A 20,032-nucleotide genomic window follows, 5' to 3' on the forward strand; every position below is an offset into this window, starting at 1 on the left:
ACCAAGGCTGGGAAACTTGGGAAGGGAACGATTACAGCATCTTCCACGTAGAGATAAAGAACAGTCTTTCTTTAAAGACAGACACAGAGGGCAGGGGAGATTTGAAACAATCTGGTGTCACATAAGGAAAAGGAGAATTACCGAACTACTACGGAACAGCTACTGTAATTCACTTGAAATTGTTTTCTCTTCTGTAAACCATGAGATTCATTTTCTTTTAGCACAGAAGATTCACACTGCTTTGCTGTATCACATTACTTATTATGGTCATGCATTAGAACTACTGCAAATGGGACTGAACATTGTAAATCCTGGCCTAACAGTGAGAGCGTGATAATCCAATCGCTGTGTTGTTTGTTATTGCTGTAATTTCCCCTAATGAAGCAGCACAATTTGCCTTGAGAAGCACAGGAGCTCATCCTAAGAGGCACTGTGCAGAGGTAACAAGAAAATGAAACATTAAGAGTGAAATATACGCACTTTTCTTCCCATCCATATCCGCATGGATTTTTCGAGCCAGAAATCCAGTTTTATACACAGCAGCACTGGGGTCATGAGGGATGTCCAAGAATGGGTTATTTGAATTGCCAATTCGACTGACAGCCTTCGTCTGGCTCCCATTATCCTTTTCATCTGTACCATCTGAGTGAGACTTTTTTTTCTCTTCTTCATCCCTTAAAAAAGTGAAAAACAAGCATGAAAAAGGGACTGACCAGAAAAGTTTAACATACCTCCCTCTTTACATGGGGCCCTATTTAGAGAGAAACGTAGATACATACAGAATCATAGTCAGATTATAGCAAAGCTTCAGTTCACCAGCACAGAACACAGGAGCCAGATTTTCAAAAAAGCCCGCATTTCCCCTTTACAATCTCAAAAAGGCAGGATTTCAAGAGAGTTATGTATCCTCCAACTTCTCCTATATTTAATTCCACTTACTTGAGAGCTAAAATGGGAAAAAATTTTGCCTGCTGGGCACTCATGAAAAATCGCCAATTTCTTCACGAGTTCACATGTAGATGAAAAGAATTACATTACTACAGATCACTGTGGCTTAGCCCTTAACTTAGCATATGAAACACAGACTCCACCTCCTTTATTTTCCTCCACAGACTAGTGTAACAGTAGTAATTTAAAAATAAAAACTACACTAGGTGAATTGTGTTATCTGTATTTTAGAAACAAAATGCTCCTCAAAATGTTACTTATTAGGTCAATATATTCAACAATGCTCTTGGGGACAACAATGCAACCCATTCCAGCAAGTCTGGAACATTGCCTAACTAATAAATGCCTCTTTGCCTGTCACAGCCAAAGGCAAAAAGGACCAAGCAACCTAGAAAACAAATGGTGTCCATCACAAGAGTAGGACATAGTTTTCAGAGAACAGGCCACCAAATCTAGGTTGATGCTGTATCCAAAAGAACCACAGTTACTGTCAGATTACAGAACAGCCCTGTGTGTTTTGAAGTCCCCACACCTTCCCCTTCAGGTGACTGGGAAAGGTGTGCCTGGCGAGGATGAAGGCTGTCATCGTAAAGTCATGGTAAGCAATGCTTCTCCTAAGACCAGCACCTAATGAAAAAAAATGCTATCATAAGCACTTAAGTGCAATGATGGCTAATAGCTGGGGTGGATTTCAAGCTGCTACATCTCACTGGACCCAGATGATCAGCAGAGAGCACAAGCTCAGCAGAGCTTCCAATCACACGCATACTTTCAAAGGTATGGATCAGAACAGGATGAGCAAGGCATATGTCAGCTCAAAAGCTCCTTTTAGGACACGGTGCTACCACGTCTGCTTACGGGAACGGCCATCCAAAGAAATGTCCTCTGAGAACTGCAGACCAGAGAGACAATCTATGTTCTCCCTGTTTCTGCTGAAATGGTCTTCTGAGGAATAACTTAATCTGAGACACAAGGATAACAGACTGGTTTGGCAAGAGGGAAACCAAATCCAGAAACATGAAGGCCGTATTAGTGAACTCAGTAGTGCCAGGGAATATTCCCAGGCATCTGACTGTGATCACCTCGTACTACTTTGTGCTTGGCACCCGCTCAGCCCAGCACACTCCCATACAATTTCCAGATTCCACAATTTCCCAATTCCATTTAGGAATCAGCACAGTCAAGCACCACCAAACAGGAAGTACAGAGGCAGCATCTTCTTCTGGATGGTAAGGAACTTGAACAGTATGGATACAGATCCTACACATCGGCATTTGACCCAAGAGTCACACAGAGGTGGCAGGCACTTCATCTAGTTGTGGTGATCCAGCCGAGGTGATGCACCGCAGTGTTGTTTTGCAAGGTCTCTTGATTGAAAGGACAGAACTTTTACCTCAAGTCCTAATTCCTGCAAAGGAGAGCAGTCCTTGCATCTTTCAGCCTACTGATTCATGTTTCCCCACTCCAGAACAGAGAGATCTGAAAAAAACCTCTTGCTGGTCAAAGCAATAAGGACTTCCTCGTGCATGTTTTGGTTGAAGACCTCTCCCAGTTGAAAAATCGTAGGAATTTCTGACAGTTTTGATTGTCCCCGCCCTTCCTGTGTCTAGCACGTTTACTAGCTGCTGGCAAGTCTGGACCACTGTGACGCTTGTTTCTTAGATATGCATCCATTCCACCAACAAATTCTCTAAACACAAGTCTGCGGTACCTAATCCAGACTAAAATCTCTCACAGGGCACAAGCTCTCAGGCAGATTTGTCATATAGAAGTGTCTTGTGAATCCTGGGATCTCAGCCAAGGACATACTGGATTCCTCCTTGTCAGCAGAGCCCTACCGCAGAAAATGGCTTAGCATTTTTTTTTTTTTGGAATAAGCTATCTCCTTTGGCACTATGGGAGCAAGTTATCTTATACTGATGAACTGTCCTGTGGGAATGCACCAGTGCCTTCATCCAAGCAGCCACAGGAGTTTTGATCAGCAATCCTGGGGATCCTAGGCACCCCTACGTTGCTGGGGGCAATGCTCTCAAACTCAGCATCTCTGAGTTTGGATTCTTCAAAATGAGTTTGGAACTCTTCAAAAGACAAATGCAGGCAGGGCAGACAAGGACAAAACAGCATCTGCTGTCGTGACTGCTGGTAGCATTGAACAAACTTTTATTGGTCCAATAATCTGTCACTGAAAATGAGACATCCTTGAGACTCAGAAGCCTCAGGAACTTGTGAAACCTGAGTGTTCTGACAAGATGCATGAAGTCAAGATGCACGAACCAGTCTGTAAGATGCAATGAAGGGAACCAGGGAGACAAGGGGGACTCATTACGGAGAATAAGAATTGGATGAACAGCTGAGAAAATATCAGCTGGTGTAAAAAAAATCGTAGCCTATGGCAGTTGCAACTACTTCCTCATCCTCAGATGGTTCTCACAGATTATTCAAGACCTGTAACATCCCCAGCATGAAAGCCTGCAGTGATGCAGCGCTAAGGGTCAGTCGATGGTGTCTCTGTGCAGCTGTGTTCAGTCATGGATCTCGAGTCACACAGGCAGAGCTCAGGCCCTCATCAGGGGTGGGTTCAATGCCTCTCCTTTTCCTCTGGTATAGGAAATACTACCATTCTTTTGCCTTTGGGCAAAACACCCCACACTGGTCTCAAAACATCTTTCAGTAGCAAAACTGAGGGTTCATCATGAAGGTCCACTCAGGTTTGCAGAAGTCTTAAGAGATTTTCTGTCTTTGATCAGCAAAAGGAGATCATTCCTGACTCTGGGTCTGGAATTGATCCTTCAAGTGACCACTCTGATGACTGAAAGGGGCTGATGGCTGTGAACCCTCGTGTAGGTCCCACTTCCCACACACAGGAAGTGGGACCTACTAGTGTCTCTGCTCTGCAGGGTAGTGGTGCCAGGAAGAGGCCACACTTGCAGAGTTTCTCCAAGACTCTGCTTACAGCATGTGGTATTTGCAAGGTTTTCCAAAACAAGAAGCTTCAGTTTCATCTCCCTTCCCTTGTTTTTTTCTTGAAAAGGACCTGCAGACAGAGCAGTAACCGGGCACTAGCTGTCCATGAGAACCATCATACCAAAGCCAGTATCTGCTTGGTCTCTCACTTGAAGATACAGCAATGAATCAGCAATGTTTTCCTTTCTGAATGCGTGACCACTGACAAACAGAATGAGTTTGCTTCTTACTCTGAAACACATGGATTTGAAAAATATTCGAAAAAGCAGATGTTGCCATTTCATTGAAGAAATACATTTCTCCCCAAGAAGACCCTAATCAAGAAAATCCCATTTTTGTCTTCCGAGAGAAACCCGCCCTCTGGTTCTCTCAGTAACAAAAACGTTTCTGTATGCTCTGTGGTCCGATTTGAGGCCCTCCCTTAGAAAACTTCAAAGTCACTAAGCTGGGAAGACAGGTTCAAACCCTTAGTTTTTGAAAGTCTGCTTCATCTCTGCATTTGTTCAAAGAGAAAACTTACATTACATGGCAAAAGACTGCGCATATCCATTTAACCATTGACATTTTAAAAATATTCAGATTTGTAACATGTAATTATATGAATCTGTGGAAACTGGCTTGAGAAACCAGTGGAGAGAAGTTTTAGCATCTTTCCCCAAGGGAGTAGAGAAGGAGAGTGAGGTGATTACTACCTGACCACTCTCTAAAACAAATCATGAAGTTTCAAACAGGAACCACCCCAGAACTCATAGGATGACTTAATTATAATGGGGAGAAATTTCGGCGTTTGACCTAGAAAAAAAGTGAGCTTCAGCACAAATGTCTTTATAAGCCTTCCTGGTCTCAGACTCAGTTTGCCACAGAAAGGATTTGGCAGTTGTCCTTTCCCACCATCAGTGTCTCAAAGACCTGTTTTGGACTTGCTGGAAGAAGATGATTTTTCTGTGCAATCCAGAAAACCAAAAAAGAATATACCATGTCCACATCTAAACTTCTCTGGAAAGAAAACTATACCAACTAGTCAAAAATCTAGTGAATCTCCTGCAAACTTCGCCATCCTGCTGAGAGAAAGCTTTCAGGATACAACTGGCTCAAATGCAGCCACCGGATTTTGCAATTTTGTAAGCAGTGCTGTGCGATTTCATATGTTAATTCTACATCACCACTCAGCCTGTTTTAAGATGATGATTTTATTATTGCTATCTTCTTCAACAGGAAGTAGACATAATATTACGAACGATGGAGAACAATAACATTCACCACCACATTTCCCTATAGACGTGCAAAAAAAAATTATATATTTAGCTCTGTCACCTTTGAAATTAAATTAATTTTTCTTCTTCAGCTCAAACCTGACCACGATCAATGCAAAAGCCAAAGAATAAGAAACATCTACAAAACCTGGGCCATAATATCATAGACAATGGTACTGAATGTATGTTAAGAGGTCAGCTAATCCATCTTCTTACCTCTAAGGCTGGATCCACTCATCCTAACCCATTCTGGAAATAATAACCAGTTCACAAAAAAATCTCTAATGAAAGCATTTCCATAGCTCATCCAGGAAAACCTACGCCCCGCTTTAAAAGGTTTACCACTAAAAAGCTTTTTTAATGTTAAACTCAAACTTCACTTGTTTTAAATTTAAGACCATCCACAACAGGTGTAAAGAATAATTCACACCCTTCTCCTCTGTTACAGCCTTTACACTGAAAAAAATTACACTCGGATCTCTCTCATCAGTGCTCCCTTTTCTGACTAAACAAACCCAACTCTTTTAAGCTCACCACTCATGTTCACAGGATCTGGAATTCATTTCATCTTATAGGTGATGTCAGAGCTGAAGAACAAGAGTTCAAGTATGAAAAAAATCTCACAGAAATACCAAGTCCCTCAGGGAAATTTTAGCAGCATGAGAAATTACAACACAATTGTTGGGGCTAGGTGTACTCCTGGGGTGGTTCCAGTGCCCTCAGCACACTGAAAAAAGGATGCGTTTGCCTAACTGGATGAAACAGTATGTGGCTTCGCTGCAGTCTGTAGGAACTTCTGCCAATGTGAGGTCCAATCACTACTGAGTGCTTCACCTGCTGTTCAAAGAAATGAACCACAGTTCAACAGACAGGCGAGATCTAGAACTGAAAGCAATAGAAAGGAAATATGGAATGGGACAAAAGACAGAATAATCGTATTTCTGATGGTTGGTTTTTCCACGCCGCTTTTCACTTTTATCCCAGGACACTGAAAAATAATGCAGGTAAGAGGAAATGGCAAGCAAGGGAAACAGCAAGCCAAGTAAATGGCAGAATTTTTCCTGGCAGTTCTATTTTGAAAAGTAACAAAAAAAAAAAACCTAGGGGGTGCAGTTCAGAGTAGTACTGTGCATCTCAGGACATTCACCACATTCCAGTTCAGGGTAAATTCCAGGTCAGATCTGTTTATTTTACAGATTATGGTATGTGATCACTTTTAACTTTCTGGAAAACTTGAACCTGGAACTACTAAAGAAAAAGAACTGTAATGCAATTCTCTCTTCCAGAGCTGTAGTCATGCTTACCTGTTCACAGAGGATAAACGAATACTCCTACTGAAAGTCTCTGGAGCACCTCTGCTGATTAAAGTGCCATTTCTCTCAACTACAAAACTGGAGTCAATAGTAGCCTTTTATTTCTGTGGCCTTTGGATCAGACTGTAATTCTACCGGAAATGAACAGCAAACCATTTCAGTATGATGACACGCCTAGCTCATAACTAGCAAGATAAAGATCACGTAGCAGTATTCCCCCTTCTTACGCATTGCTGTTATCCTCCCCTGCCTATGGACTTATTGCCAGTCATTAATTCACCAAATACCGTACTGCTAGAGCAGCCCATAAGCTGTTGCTTAGCTTGTGTCAGAGAGTCTTAGATCCTCAAAGGGATTCTGTCTGGAGGAAAGGCATTCCTTCAACACACCAGCCAGCATTGCAAGGGAACTTATGCTGTTTTGCAGCCTTATTTCCACCTTTGCCTTACCTTCCACTTGTTCCCCTGCCAACTGCCGTAGGGAAGCAAAGGAAAGGAGGGAGGATCTTCAGTCCCATCACAGCAAAATGGACCATGTCCCCTTCCTATCCACCTTTCTCTGCAGATCATGACAGCAGAGCAAGAGAGTTATGTGCCTCCTTCCCTCTAGATCAGACAGTCCCAGGGGTGATTCCTTTACACCAACCACACACCTCTGTAAGAGCGAGGAGACACATCTGGCTAGCCAGCCCCGTCAGCCCTACAGGTAAAGGCATCAACTCTTCGTCTATGCTCAGAATGAGCTTTGTTTTTCAGCATGGAAAGTAGTTGTCACATCAGTCCCAGCTATCTGTCTGAGTTTCAGATTGGAATGGACAACTGACCCTTTGAAGCATACTGCGGGGTGAAGGTGGCTTCACACCCACATCCCAAAGCCTTATATAAGGAGGATTCTGACTTCTCCCTCTTTGAGCCTGCTTGTAATTTTTCCACAAACATTTCATTAGCAAGGGACATGGACTGGACTATGTAAATGTTGTAGCAGTTAATGCCTATACAGGAGTAAGCTATCTATCTCATAAATCACCTTGACTGAAGCTCGTGGGAGCAGAGTCAGGCATGAGCCAATTCCCATCTGGAGGCTGCCCAATTGTATTAGACATGGTATAATCCCTTGGCAAGAACGAGAGGAAAATTCTGACATCAAGAAAGTCACATAAGGGATTCTGCTGGGTCAAAAGTACCTGTGAGGGAGTGTCTTGCAAACAGCTCTGGTGTTGTGACATGTAAGATTCACACAGCATATTCCAGGCCCACGACAAGGTCTGGGAAAATGTCTTCCACCATGCGTCTTATGAGGCTCATCAGAGGTGGCACTTATTGGTGATTTCCCTCAGTAACACACCTTCTTCACTACTCTGACATTATCTGACACACTTCCAAACAGGGGCTGCAATCCCGGTTGGGACCAGAAGCCCCTGCCAGCGAGGCTGCACACCCTGACAAGAAGTAGATTTGCAGATGGTGAACTTAAAACAAGGATGATCAGAAGATAGTGGGACTGCAAGATCTATGGCAGTTGTTTGACTTCTAGCAAAAAAGCTGCAAGAGCATTCATCCCAGACATACAGTATTCTCAAGAAGTTGAGGTTTCAGATATGTAAATCCATGCAGTAAAACACCTGGTACAGCCAAAATACATAAACCACATAATTCTTATGTTTTACACCAAAATCCTCTGCTGCAAGTAGCAAAATCTAAAGCAAACCCTTCTGTTCTTTGCTGGTGTACCTAGACCGCGTGAAACCTAAGCTCAGAAAAATGTCATTTTCACACAATCAGAAATTAAAGTTCTTTCTTGTCTGCAGTACTTCTGTACTTAACAAGTGCTAACCTGTTGAAAGCAGCTAAAGATGAGGAGATACCAGACTTTGTCAAATTTATCATCTTTCATATTAGGTTGTCAAGTTATCCATAGTTAATCAGGAGACAAACCAAGAAAATAAGCCAACAGCAGTAAACTGAACCCAAGACCTGTGTTTCTATTCAGTGTTCTGACACAATGTACCAAAAGATAAAGGGAGAAGTCAACTTTTGTTTTATTTATGCAGTCATAGAACAATGGAGGATTTAATTTCTCTTTTCAGGCTGAAGTTTCCTACTAAATGAAACATCCTTTTTCCTTATAAATCCACTTGGCTCCTACCGTTAACAACTCCCCTTGCTGGAGAAATAGATGAAGCGGTATTGACAGACCACTCATTAACAGAAAAACAAACTCATTACGTACACCGCCTATCTTCTACAGGCTTTAGAGCCCACTCAGATGGTGACATAGAGCATTTAAATAAACTGCAATACACATACTATTTTTAAACTCATAATTTCTACTCAGTATACTTACACTGCCCATTCCAGCTTCTCATTCTTGATTGAATTGTAGAGGGCCTGCAAAGGGAGAGAAATGATACGGGATTATTGTTTGACTCCTGCTACATATACATTAACATACTAAGGAAAATGACCTAACTAATAACAGCAAGCAAGCTGCCTCTGATTAAGGAAATACCATATCTGCTCATGCTAACACAAAAGTCTTGAGTAGAAATCTCATCTACGGAAAAAATATCAGAATGCAGGGGTTGAGATTACAGTAATTTTCTCAAGTAGTTCTTTGGGTTTTGTGGTTTGCATTTTTTTAAAATAACCCTATTAAGTCTACAAAAGCTGCAAGACTACAGCCTTGAAATTGAAGGTCAAATATAATTCCTGGTAGTCAATGAGGGTTTTTTTTTCTTTTGTCACTGGCTTTCAAGAGGCCAAGATTTCACCATATGGGCTCAGCTGTAAAACAATGGCAGAATAGCTATCCAAAGCCCCTGAGCCTCACAGACACCTGAATGCTTTCCCAGTCACACTGAACATAATCACATTCCTTTCCTAACTGCAAAACAGAAAATTAATAGTAAGCAGCTTTTGTGCTTGAAGATCTGTATCTTAGACTGCTGCCTGCTACCATCGTTACTCTTTCAATTCACAGGAAAGATGTCAATAGGTTTGACATCAAAGGTCACAATTCTACTGTTGATACTAGCATGCAAAGAAAAGAGCCTGGAGCTTGAATTAAGCCTGGGTGGGTATCAGACAGTTGGGATGGATTTCTTTTGAGAGGGAGTGGGTACATCACTTCAATAAGTGATGTGTAAGTGTATATGTGATTCAGTCCTCCAATAGCTGATGCATACAATGGATAAATACCTGCTATTACTGCAACCTAATGGAGTTCTTCCAGCAGGCTACTTGACTCGAGGGAAGTATTTTGGTACGGAATGTCCCTGATTCTTGCACTTATAATCCACATTTGTAATTTACCTGATATACACAGCTAGATTTACTCCCTCTGGCACATAACTCCTACACAGCCTCAAAATACGTTAACGTGTAGAAGAACTGTTGATGCACATGGTTACTTAAAAGTAGCACATCAAGTATGAACAGCCCTGAAAATCACATACTATAATAGCCATGACATGCTCAACATAAACATTAGCATTTAAATAGCCTTAACTCTGACCCAAAACAAAAATAATTTGCAAAACCAAAGAGTTGAAACTAGTCTTGTGCATATGCCACAACTGAACTTGCAATAAGAATCCCATGAGTTCATCCTGGGATCCACTGGCTCCTTTCTGAATCTTACATGTCTCTTTGAAGATCCTTAATATTCAGCTCTGGGAAAATCCAGCTCAACTGAACCATACCCAAGCAGGTCAAACATACTTGGAACAATTCACATTACACTGACGCTACATATGCAGCAACTTGTAGTCACAGTATAGCATAAAAGTAGGCTTCTCAGAGCAGCAGAACAGATACGGCTACCAGGAAGAGTCCTTCCATACTGAGCTAGCAGAGAGAGGTCCCCACTGCTAACAGGGCTTTGCTGTGCTACTCACAGCAATATAATGAAATATTTCCAACTGCAGAGTCTTCACTGCCTATTTCTACACATCCTAGCTTCTCCAGACTTGTACAAGGAGTTCTGCTCGAAAGGCAAACAGCCAAAGGTGAAGGAAAGGACATTGCTCGAACTTTGTAGGCATTTTAACTAATTTTCAGGTGAGAGCTATAAAGAGATTTTAAGACCACCATGCAGGAAGAAAGGAAAAGAAAGGGCTACATTTCACCTACAATGCAGCCAGCACTCCAGTAGAATTAGATGAACCTCTATTTTTCTGCACAAGCCGATGCTGACGGTTCCCTGGGTCACCCAGGATTTTCTATTAGAAGTCACTATGTTTCTAACTATTGGCCAAAGCTCCCCTCTTATTCTTTGACTTGTCTCACTGTCCTGGTCTGAGTTAGAGCAGCACTCGTTCTGTTCAGTGATTTCACCTCTCAGCTCAGTCTCTGCTCAGTGACTGCACTGTCTGAAGTTAACGGCAGGTTGCTGCAGATAGTGTTTGCTTTGACAAGTGACAGCCCTTGATATTTACAGTCACTGTCAGGGACTGGTGTGCAGAAAGGATCTGGCTTACACTTGCTCCTGTGCAGAGCAAGGTCACTGCTCAATCCTGTGCACCACGTTGGGGTGCAGAAAGTGAGAGACCGCACCTGTGGGGAAGAGCAGACAGGACAGGGGACCCTACACTGACCAGCAAGGCGTTCCATCCCACAGACGTCATATTTGGTATCAAGCTGAGGAATCACGAGGGTCAAGCTCTCTTCTTCAATGGCCGGTGTCTGAGGAGGACTCTGTCCATTCTGCCTTTGATCCCAATCCGTGCATTCCTGAATTCAGTTCCAGCATCCAGCTCCCAAATCTGGTTCCTGTCTGCTGCTGAGTCCAGACACGGACTTCCCCACTGCCTGCCCACAGCATCAGTGGTGATGGTGACAGTGGTGGGATTGCCATCAGGGTGGCTGGGTTCTGTATTGGTTTTGTACATATTTCATGTTATTATTCTCATTAAAGCAGTTTTAGTTTTCTTTTCCAGTCCATAAGTTAATAATCCCTTATTCCCCTTCTCTTCCTGTTTGGGGAGAGAGAGGGGTTAATCGAGAGCCTCTGTCATTCATCTAGTGGCTGGTCCAGCCTTAAACCATGGCACCATGTCTTCTTACTATGATTAAAATATTCTCTTACTTTTTGAGCCAGAAAGATACTTGCAAATATAAGGCAAAGAGGCTGCATTTTTTACTTAGTTGCCTCGCCATTTTTTCATAAGCACCAATTTCTCCCCCTGCTGGTTGGATGAACTTCCAAAAAGTAGCAAAAACCTGTCCTGGGGTATCAGAAATGCCTTTTGGTGCTCTCTGGCCGAAATGCCTACAAGGTTTGGACACAACCTCTGAAAATGAACACCCTGTGCAGTGCTGCTTTTTATGAGATTTTGCTGCTAAAGAAGTCTCTAGGGATCACTATAACCAAGGAGCACCACACACAAAAATTGGTGGAGGAACAACAAATGCCCCAGGCTTGTACCTTGTGGAAAGTGACATGTGTTTGTCCCAGTCTCACTAATGAGCCAGATTCCCTCCATTTTCCTTCTTTAGGGAGTAACAGACCTCAACCCAGACATACGGCATACATCTGACAAAGGACACAGTGTCCCCCACAAGGCATGAAATACAGCCTCTCAGACAGCCTCTGGTATTTAAAAAACTGAAAACCTTAGAGAGTATCCACAGCCCAGGCAGCTGCATATGGGTCATGCTCAGTGTCTCCACCGAGCATGTTCAGTGAGACTTCAGTGAGTAGATGTCTCAAGGGATGGAGATACATGACTTCTCATGCCTGCCCCTCAAGCCACCTCTCTGGCAGAAACTGCTGTCAGGCTGTGCACTCGCCATTGAACTCACCAGCCTTTTAGAGCTGCTTTACACTCCCTCTCAAAGTTATTTATGCTTTAACATTTTCGTGATGCCTGCTGGGCTCTTGCATGATCTGAAGAAAAAAAATTCCATCCTTCCATGTTTTGCAACCAGTAGCAGACATGCACAGTCAGGCACTTGCTCTATCACTTATTTCATGGCTGTTGCCCAAGGCCCTGATTCAGATAGCAGCTCTTTTCAGCAGACATTTCTTCAGAGCATGATTAAATCAAACAAACTCTGAGACAAGCACGTAGACGCTTTGCTAAATTGCAACAAAGCTGATCAGACATTAACACAGAGACATGACTTCCACCATACCTAACCACATGCAAAGACAGCTTTTATTAACTCATGTTTTCTCTTTGGGGGGAAAAAAAAAAGAAAAAAACGCTTATTTAAAGAATTCTTACAGATTGGCAACAATCACAGCATCTTACCTGCTGGCCTGGGAAGTGCTTGGCAAATCTGCTATCTAAGCCAGAAAACTGGAGACTCGATCACAACAAGGAAAACCAGAACAAATACTGCACAGGTCTTGTCTTTCAGGCTGGACAGATTAACACTTGGAAACAGGATGAACTTTCTATCTCTTCTCTTCTGGTATCCAAGGCTATTGTAGGCAGGATCCAAACCCCTAGCTACTGACGACTCTGCAGTCTACAGTTTCTCTGGTTCAGATCTTAAGCTCTATCACCCAGATCACAAAAATCTTCTTATAGCTGTTCCCTTTCTGAGAACTGTTGATCTCCAGGTCTACCTTACCTGAGGGCCAGCACCGCTCTCAGCATCCTGGAGAAACAAATGCAGTTCTTATGGGAGACCAGAAGAAATTACTTGCTGCAATAACAGGCAACATCCTAGATGCCTTCCTTATTTTAACTCCAGTGCTGTTTCCTACAGCTCCAATTTGACCCCTAGCAGACTGCAGCATAAAAAGCCAATGAGATTTGTTATGTGTTTGTGGGATTTGTTTGTATCTATTCATAAACTAGGTAAGAAAATTACTTTTTTTTTTAAGTGGAATCCTGTAACTCTGTAAGAAGCTGCTCAATTCCATTCCTATTTTCCCTTTGGTAAGTGGGTAGGTCAACTAAAAATTCAGATTTTCACAAACTCTCACCAGCTGGAACTTTTATTCCAATTGGAAAGAGAAGTAAAATATGCAGGGAGTGCTTCTGAAACCTTCTGTTTATTTTACAAAGCTGCCAAGAAAAAAAGGTCACTTACCATCCCCACCTCCCTCCAAACCTTGTCATATGAACAAACCGTTGGACCCATTTAAACAGGCTGCTCTCAGCAACCGCTGTCGGGCTATGCTGTGAGTCAGCCTCTGCATGAGGAAGAGGTGGACAAAAGAAAGGCACAACCAGGTGTGCACACAGGGACAAAGACTCCATGAATTACCCAGGTGCTCATCTCACAAATCATCTAGGTAAGGAGTAGGGTGCAAGGTGTTGAAGACGTCCAGGGGCATTGTGCAAACTTTTACCTTGAAGGGCAACAGAGAGCTGGCTCTTGAAGCAGGCCACTGACTTTCTGTACACACTAGCACATCCAAAAAAGTCTGCTAAGAGGGAAAGGAATACACTGCAGGTATTTCTTATACCTGCTCCGTGCACAAAAGCAAAGGCACCAGAAATGCCTGCCATGAGCCAGTAAACAGGCAATACCAAAACTGAGTTCAGTTTTGCCTGTCAGCCAGACTGTCTTCTCCAGTTTTTGTTTCCCAGGCTCTCTGCTCACTCCCAGTTTCACCCTGATTTCTGGAGTAATTGTTGGGGGAATGACCACCTGAGCACTACAGGAGATAACCCAGGTGGCTTCTGCAGCCCCCAGGAGAAGGATGCACTTGTGCGCTCTGACCCAGATCCCTGCCACGCTCCCCTGCAGCCACTGTTAGAAGAAGTCCTGCACAGGGACATTTCTTCTCCACCTCCAGCTAGTAGCAGCACAACTGATCTCAGGCAGCCAAGGAAGCCCCAGTCATACCTCTGGGAAAAAACATGCTCAGACTTTGCAGTCAGAAGTGCTCAGTTCAGGATCTTCCCAATAGCTCAGCACTGGTCCATTGGCTCTGCACCTGGAACCACAGCAGTCAGCCAGGCACTCGCCCTCACCAGACACGGTTTATCGGAGGAAGAAAAAACAGAAGCAGCAGAACCCTACATATTTAGAACAGATTAGAGAGGCAACAGATACTAGATACTGCAGGTGTCTGCATGCAGTTCCGATAGGCATTAATGTGCCTGCCCTTTGGACCGGGGTGTGTCTCTGTGCCATTGCCTTCTGCCAGGTTTGGATGGAGTGCAACACATCACTATATACCACTCCTGGTTTGCTCTTGAGGTGATTACCTGAAGGTTAACACTCCCCTAGAACTGCTGCTTGCATACAGATCTACACTACTTCTCCACCTCCTATCTATCTACTGCCCTCCCCCAAAATCTAGATCTTGAAATTTTCCCTTGTCGTCATGCATGGGTAAGGGCTCTGATCACTGAGTGCCTGTAGCTTCTTACCAGGCTCAAAGCCCACATGCCCTTGATGTCTCACGCATTTTCCCCCTTCTGATGAGGATGAAGAAAGGGTGTCAGATGCACTAACCCAAGAAGCCCATGGGTTAGTGCACAGCATAGCAAGTCTGCTGATATCACTCTCAATTTCAAATTCCACTGGTTTGTACAACAAACATTCTTCTAACAAGCCGGCATACATTATTCATAAAACAGCACAGAGTTGTTCAGCAGCATATGGAACCGACGAATGTTGTTTTGGTGTGGGTGGAGATAGGGTTGATAGGAACGTTTTAGGGGGAAGGAAAGGAGATCATTTCACCCAGGGAATTTCAAGTGCGTCACCAAGTGGAGGAGAACATTTCTAAGAGAAACTCCTCTGTTAAAAATCTGGTTTGCATGGAGAAGGGTGAGGGGAAGGGGGAAAGAAAAAAGGAAGGAAAGATTGTGACATATATCATCATTAAGGAGAAAAGGATGGTTAGCTGGGGCTCCTGAGAGCAAAGAAATGAATGCCACACAAGAAATGTGTCCTTTTGGGGCATAGGGGTTGCTGGAAAAGATTTCTTCTATACTTGCTGGAGTGTTTCATCAGTATTACGGGTCAAGGCAGCTACTGATTATTACGGGTGAACAGAGAAAAAGCTAGAGAAGTGTTTCCTGATAGTGGAGCACCTGAACAGCCTACTTCAGAAATTGTTTTACTGGCCCTGTGCGCTTGCAGGGAAGGCACAGGCACTCTACAATTCACTCCACGGCTGAGGGAAAAGAGAGTCTGTCGGGAGGAGACTGCTGAGCACACTGGCTCACAGGGATGATCCCAAGGTCCTCTGACTCACCTTGCATGCAGCCTGGTTTTGAGCCTACCCTCCAGCGAACAACAGTACATCAATTCACACTATCCTTTCTGCAGGTTCTCCTGCTGGCCTGAGGCTGCGATACCTGCCTGTCATACACACCCAGGGTGAGTCACCCAGTGGAGCCTGTGCACCTACAGATGCACATCTGCACAGAAGCACTACCTCATGTTTTTCATGGAGATGACAGGTCCTTGGGCTACGTAGCTTCTTTGACACTGGCAGCAGGTGGACCTTGTGCAGGCACCATGTTGGTGCTTTGTTCATACTGACTAGAGCACGAGGATATATAATACTCTATAGCTCAGCAGAATAGGCTGAGTCACGGAAGTGTCAGAGGAGCATGTTTCTGAGGCACAAATGGGTTAATCTGTCTCCAGCCCCAAATCAGTTGAAGCAGTCTCAGAAACAAATCTTGAACATTGTAATTACCTGATATGGTGAGCAGATAAAATACAAGGCAGCCCAGAAATAAAGGGGGAAACATACCCATAGAAACGTGGAAGAGGACAAGACTACAAATCAAGCCCTGCTTAATACTGAAGGGATCTACACAGCACCACTGTCCAGAAAGACCAGTCTAGAACTGAGGATGTGTCATGAGAGGTCATGTGCAAGCACATATACAGACTTACACTGATAAAAAGACCTCTACCATGCTACACATTCGCAACAACTTCCAGGTCTTTTCCAACAGCACAACCCTTCAGAAAAGCTAAAGCTCAAATACAAATCAGTTTTCTAAATCAGTGACATTTTAGTAAAATAGACGGGAAGAGAAAGAACAGCAGTGGGAACAGACATATGGGAAGAACAGGGCTGCCCAAAATCACAAGACCCATCAGTGCCATTGCCACTTGTCATCTTGTCAGCTGGACAGGCATCACTGATGGGCATACAGGGATCTTTTCAGCCCTCCGTAACCCAGCTTTTACAAGTCTCAGATGCTTCACAGATATAAATACCTTTGTATGAAATAAGGAAATAGCAGCACAAACAAAATCAAAGCTGCAGTCTGCTTCCTAACTTACCAAGCTAGGCAGGAGAAGAAGTGGGTACATCTCAAACAACAACCTACAGCATGCAGGAAGCATAAATGTGAATCCTACAGAGGGATGAACTGAGAGCATTCATTACTGCAGAGGCTAACTAACTGTGTCAGATACCATCCCTGGGAGAAAGCCCCTGCCCTGAGGATATTACATCAGGCATACAGAGTGAACACAGAGCCTGAGAGAGGGAACTGAGATACAGAGATTCATCCCATGTCAAAAGACCCAAGTTTCCACCATATTATTCATACATAAATCCTGTCACTGAATACCATGCTATCATTCCCGTCCCTAGAGTGAAAGTGATCATACGAGCAGGGTCCTAGGGCACTTGCTAGATGCAGCCTTTACTTTGTCATTTGCTCGAGTAGCAGATACTGCATCAGCAACAGCCTGAGAACGATGGCCATGCTATTTCTCTGACACAACCTTAGCAGTATACTATTTCTTAGTAATGGTCAATAAAGCCCACAAAATGGAGGTTCCTGAAATTGGACTGAATAAAATACTTTATTTATATCTATCTGCATTATTCTGTGATTAAAGCTCTGCAGCTGAGGCTGTGAGATGCTACACAACGAGCCAGCAGAGTGATTTGTGACGAACTACTGTGCAGCGCTGGGATCTTTTCACTACAGCAGAGGAGGTTTCTCTCAGGGCAGATACGAGGTTTAAGGAAGGGACAGTACAGGAAGATCCATGCATGTGCCTGCTTGTTTGCATGCACATGGACATGGTTAAATGCCTTTTGACTGATGCTCTGAAATATTTCAGCCTCATTCAATACACCTTGGCAAATGGTTTTATCTTCTAATACCAAGGCAGAATAAATTTGCAGCAGAAATAAAATCAGAGGCATATTCAGTCATTGTATAAAGTTCATCCAGCCCTTGGAGACACGCAGCACCTTTGGGAGCAGGATAGCTATTAAAGCTCTTGCCAGGGGTTTCCATGTGCCTCTTGGTTATTGAGCAGGAGCGAGAAATGAGGAAAGAAGACATGCTGCATGGAGTGGGGGTTGTTAGCCTAGGAACTGAACAACTGGGCTGGGCTGAGTGAGGAGATGCTGCACACAGCCACTGTAACAGCTGGGCATAGCCTGTGCTACCGACTGCTATAACACACTGATGTATTTGTATAAATGCACAAGTGGTGCCTTTCTAATAAGCACTTGACAGTAATATTTAATCATGCATGCAAGAGTGATGATATTTTTACCTAGCACCTGCACCTACTAAACCACAGAGCTGTAGAGAAGGAGCAAAAACTATTTTTCTAAAGAAAACCATTCCTATTAAACAGATAATCCCAAGGACATCACTTGCCAATTCTGGCACCTTTCCCGAGAGCAGAGCTCCAATTAGCATTCTCACTAGCAAGTTTTCACTGTTTACTATTGCACCAAGCTCAGTGACAGGACATTTCTCTAAGACCCAGTCACTATCACACCCCAGACTTCTTTCACCTTCAAGCCTCTCCTCAAACCAACAATTTCTTTTTCTGACCTGACAGCAATTCTGTGATCACTGCAGATCATGCAGAGCCCTTAATTCCTGCAGAGCATAACCTTTTCAACACCACCACCTCCACACCTGGCCAAGAGAAACACTATGAATATTTAGTTATTTACCTTGCTTTCTTTAGTAGAAAACTCAGAGGAGTTGGAGACTTTCATAGATTTTGACCGATGGGACTGCCGCCAGAGAGATTCTTCTCGGGAGTATTTAACCGAACCTGTGGCTCTCACCCGGACTTTGCTGGTGCTCTGAACACTGTTAACTCCAATCATTTCCAAAAGCGAGTGTATGGGATGGGGAAGAGGAAAGCTAATGGCACTTCCCAACCCCCCGCAGAGGAACTGGAAAAGGTCACGTCTGGAGAGCCCAGGCTCAAGCAATCAGTGTTTGCTTGGAGCGCACTAGGCTGTTTTCTCCAGCATCTTCAGGCACACTGTTTGGAGCCAGCCTGATTGTTCCAGGCATTGCTCACGTCACTGGACATGAGAGGAAGGAAAAAAAAAAAAAAAAAAGAAAAAGAAGAGGCTGATAGAAACTCCTCCCCTGCTCCACTCCCCCCTCCAGCATCAACTCCCCCTTCATACAGACACCAACAGCGAGAGAGAGAGAGAGGTGGAGAAAAAGATGCTGGAACAAATGCCAGCAGATCAAGCAAAAGATCCATTTTCAGTTCACATGGACACACTTCCCTGCCTGCAACAGCCTGCCATGCTCATTACTGCTGCAGTAACAAAAGACACCGTAAAAAGAGTCTTCAATCACCTGCCAGCTGCAAGCTTCTAGATGTAAGAAATACCGATGGATTCCCAAAGCACTGTAGAAATAAGTGAAAGACCAGAGCACCGTAACAAAGTTCTGGCAAGCCTCAGAGAGATGCCCGAGCAAATTTCCATAGCTCTAATCATTTGCACACGATAGCCAGAGTTCTTGAGGTGCCCTCCCAGGGGTAAGTAAGGGAGAGGAAGACCACTTTCATGCTCTAAGAGGGACTTAGGGGAAAAGAGACGACTTTCCCAAGGTGATCAGTGCAAACCAATGGCAGAGCTGTGAGCAAGCAGCTGGAGATCCATCGCCCCGACTCAGCATTCAGGAGAGATGTAGCCATACCCCTCCGAGGGCAAGCCACAGAGTCCGGCAGCTGACCCTGTGAGAGATGCTGCTCCTGAGTGGCACCCTGCTGCTCTCCTGCAGGAAACCCACACCACCCAGAGATGGGAGTGCACTGTCACAGGCCTGCACACCAATCCATGGAAGCCTGGCTCTGCAGGTCAGGCATGCTTCCAGAGCCTGGGGCCTCTGTCCCCCATGCAGGGGGCAAGAGGAGGCCAGCACCAATGGCAGCCGGTGGTCTTGCTAGGGTTGGATGCACTATATACGGGAAAAGAGAGATGTTTACCTCAATGTTGCAAAAGCACCATCATTTCTGGCTCCTGGAGACACAGCACAGCAGACCGTGCATTGCCATGGCAACCTGTTCTGATGAGAGAGAGATATCTCTGCTCTGCATGGGGTCTTGGCAGCTGCCAGCAAGCACTGGGGCAGGCGAAGCAGCTCGTACAAGTGCCAAGGCAGAAGTGGACAATGGGGACATCATCCTGAACTCGAAAAAGGCAAACAGCTTGTGCAGTGGGAGCACGAGGAGCTGGAAGACTGCAGCACAGAGACTTCACTGTGGGCTAACACTGGGTTCAGCAACCTACCTCACACCACTAAGCAAGGCAAGGCCAGCAGCAGCTTGGTCATCGCCTGGGACACCAGAGCCTTTTCTCCCACTCCCACCACAGGGCAGAGGAAGCTGC

The 20,032-nt window shown here is 44.2% G+C and overlaps 1 protein-coding gene across 1 annotated transcript in view; it reads right to left on the minus strand.

Annotated features, from left to right (window-relative positions):
* Nucleotides 1–18,505, minus strand: part of LOC104492011 (PH and SEC7 domain-containing protein 3-like) — a gene marked incomplete at its 3' end in the record, with an annotated part of 20,157 nt that extends 1,652 nt beyond the window's left edge. The window contains exons 1-3 of the mRNA XM_010134510.1: nucleotides 18,347–18,505; nucleotides 8,822–8,865; nucleotides 481–674 (exon numbers count right to left, since the gene is read on the minus strand). Of these exons, the coding sequence (XP_010132812.1) occupies nucleotides 481–674; nucleotides 8,822–8,865; nucleotides 18,347–18,505 (397 nt within the window). The remainder of the gene's footprint in view (nucleotides 1–480; nucleotides 675–8,821; nucleotides 8,866–18,346) is intronic.
* Nucleotides 18,506–20,032: the final 1,527 nt, after the last annotated feature.

The sequence above is a fragment of the Buceros rhinoceros genome, unplaced genomic scaffold (genome assembly GCF_000710305.1).
Source record: "Buceros rhinoceros silvestris isolate BGI_N320 unplaced genomic scaffold, ASM71030v1 scaffold5764, whole genome shotgun sequence".
NCBI lineage: Eukaryota > Metazoa > Chordata > Aves > Bucerotiformes > Bucerotidae > Buceros > Buceros rhinoceros.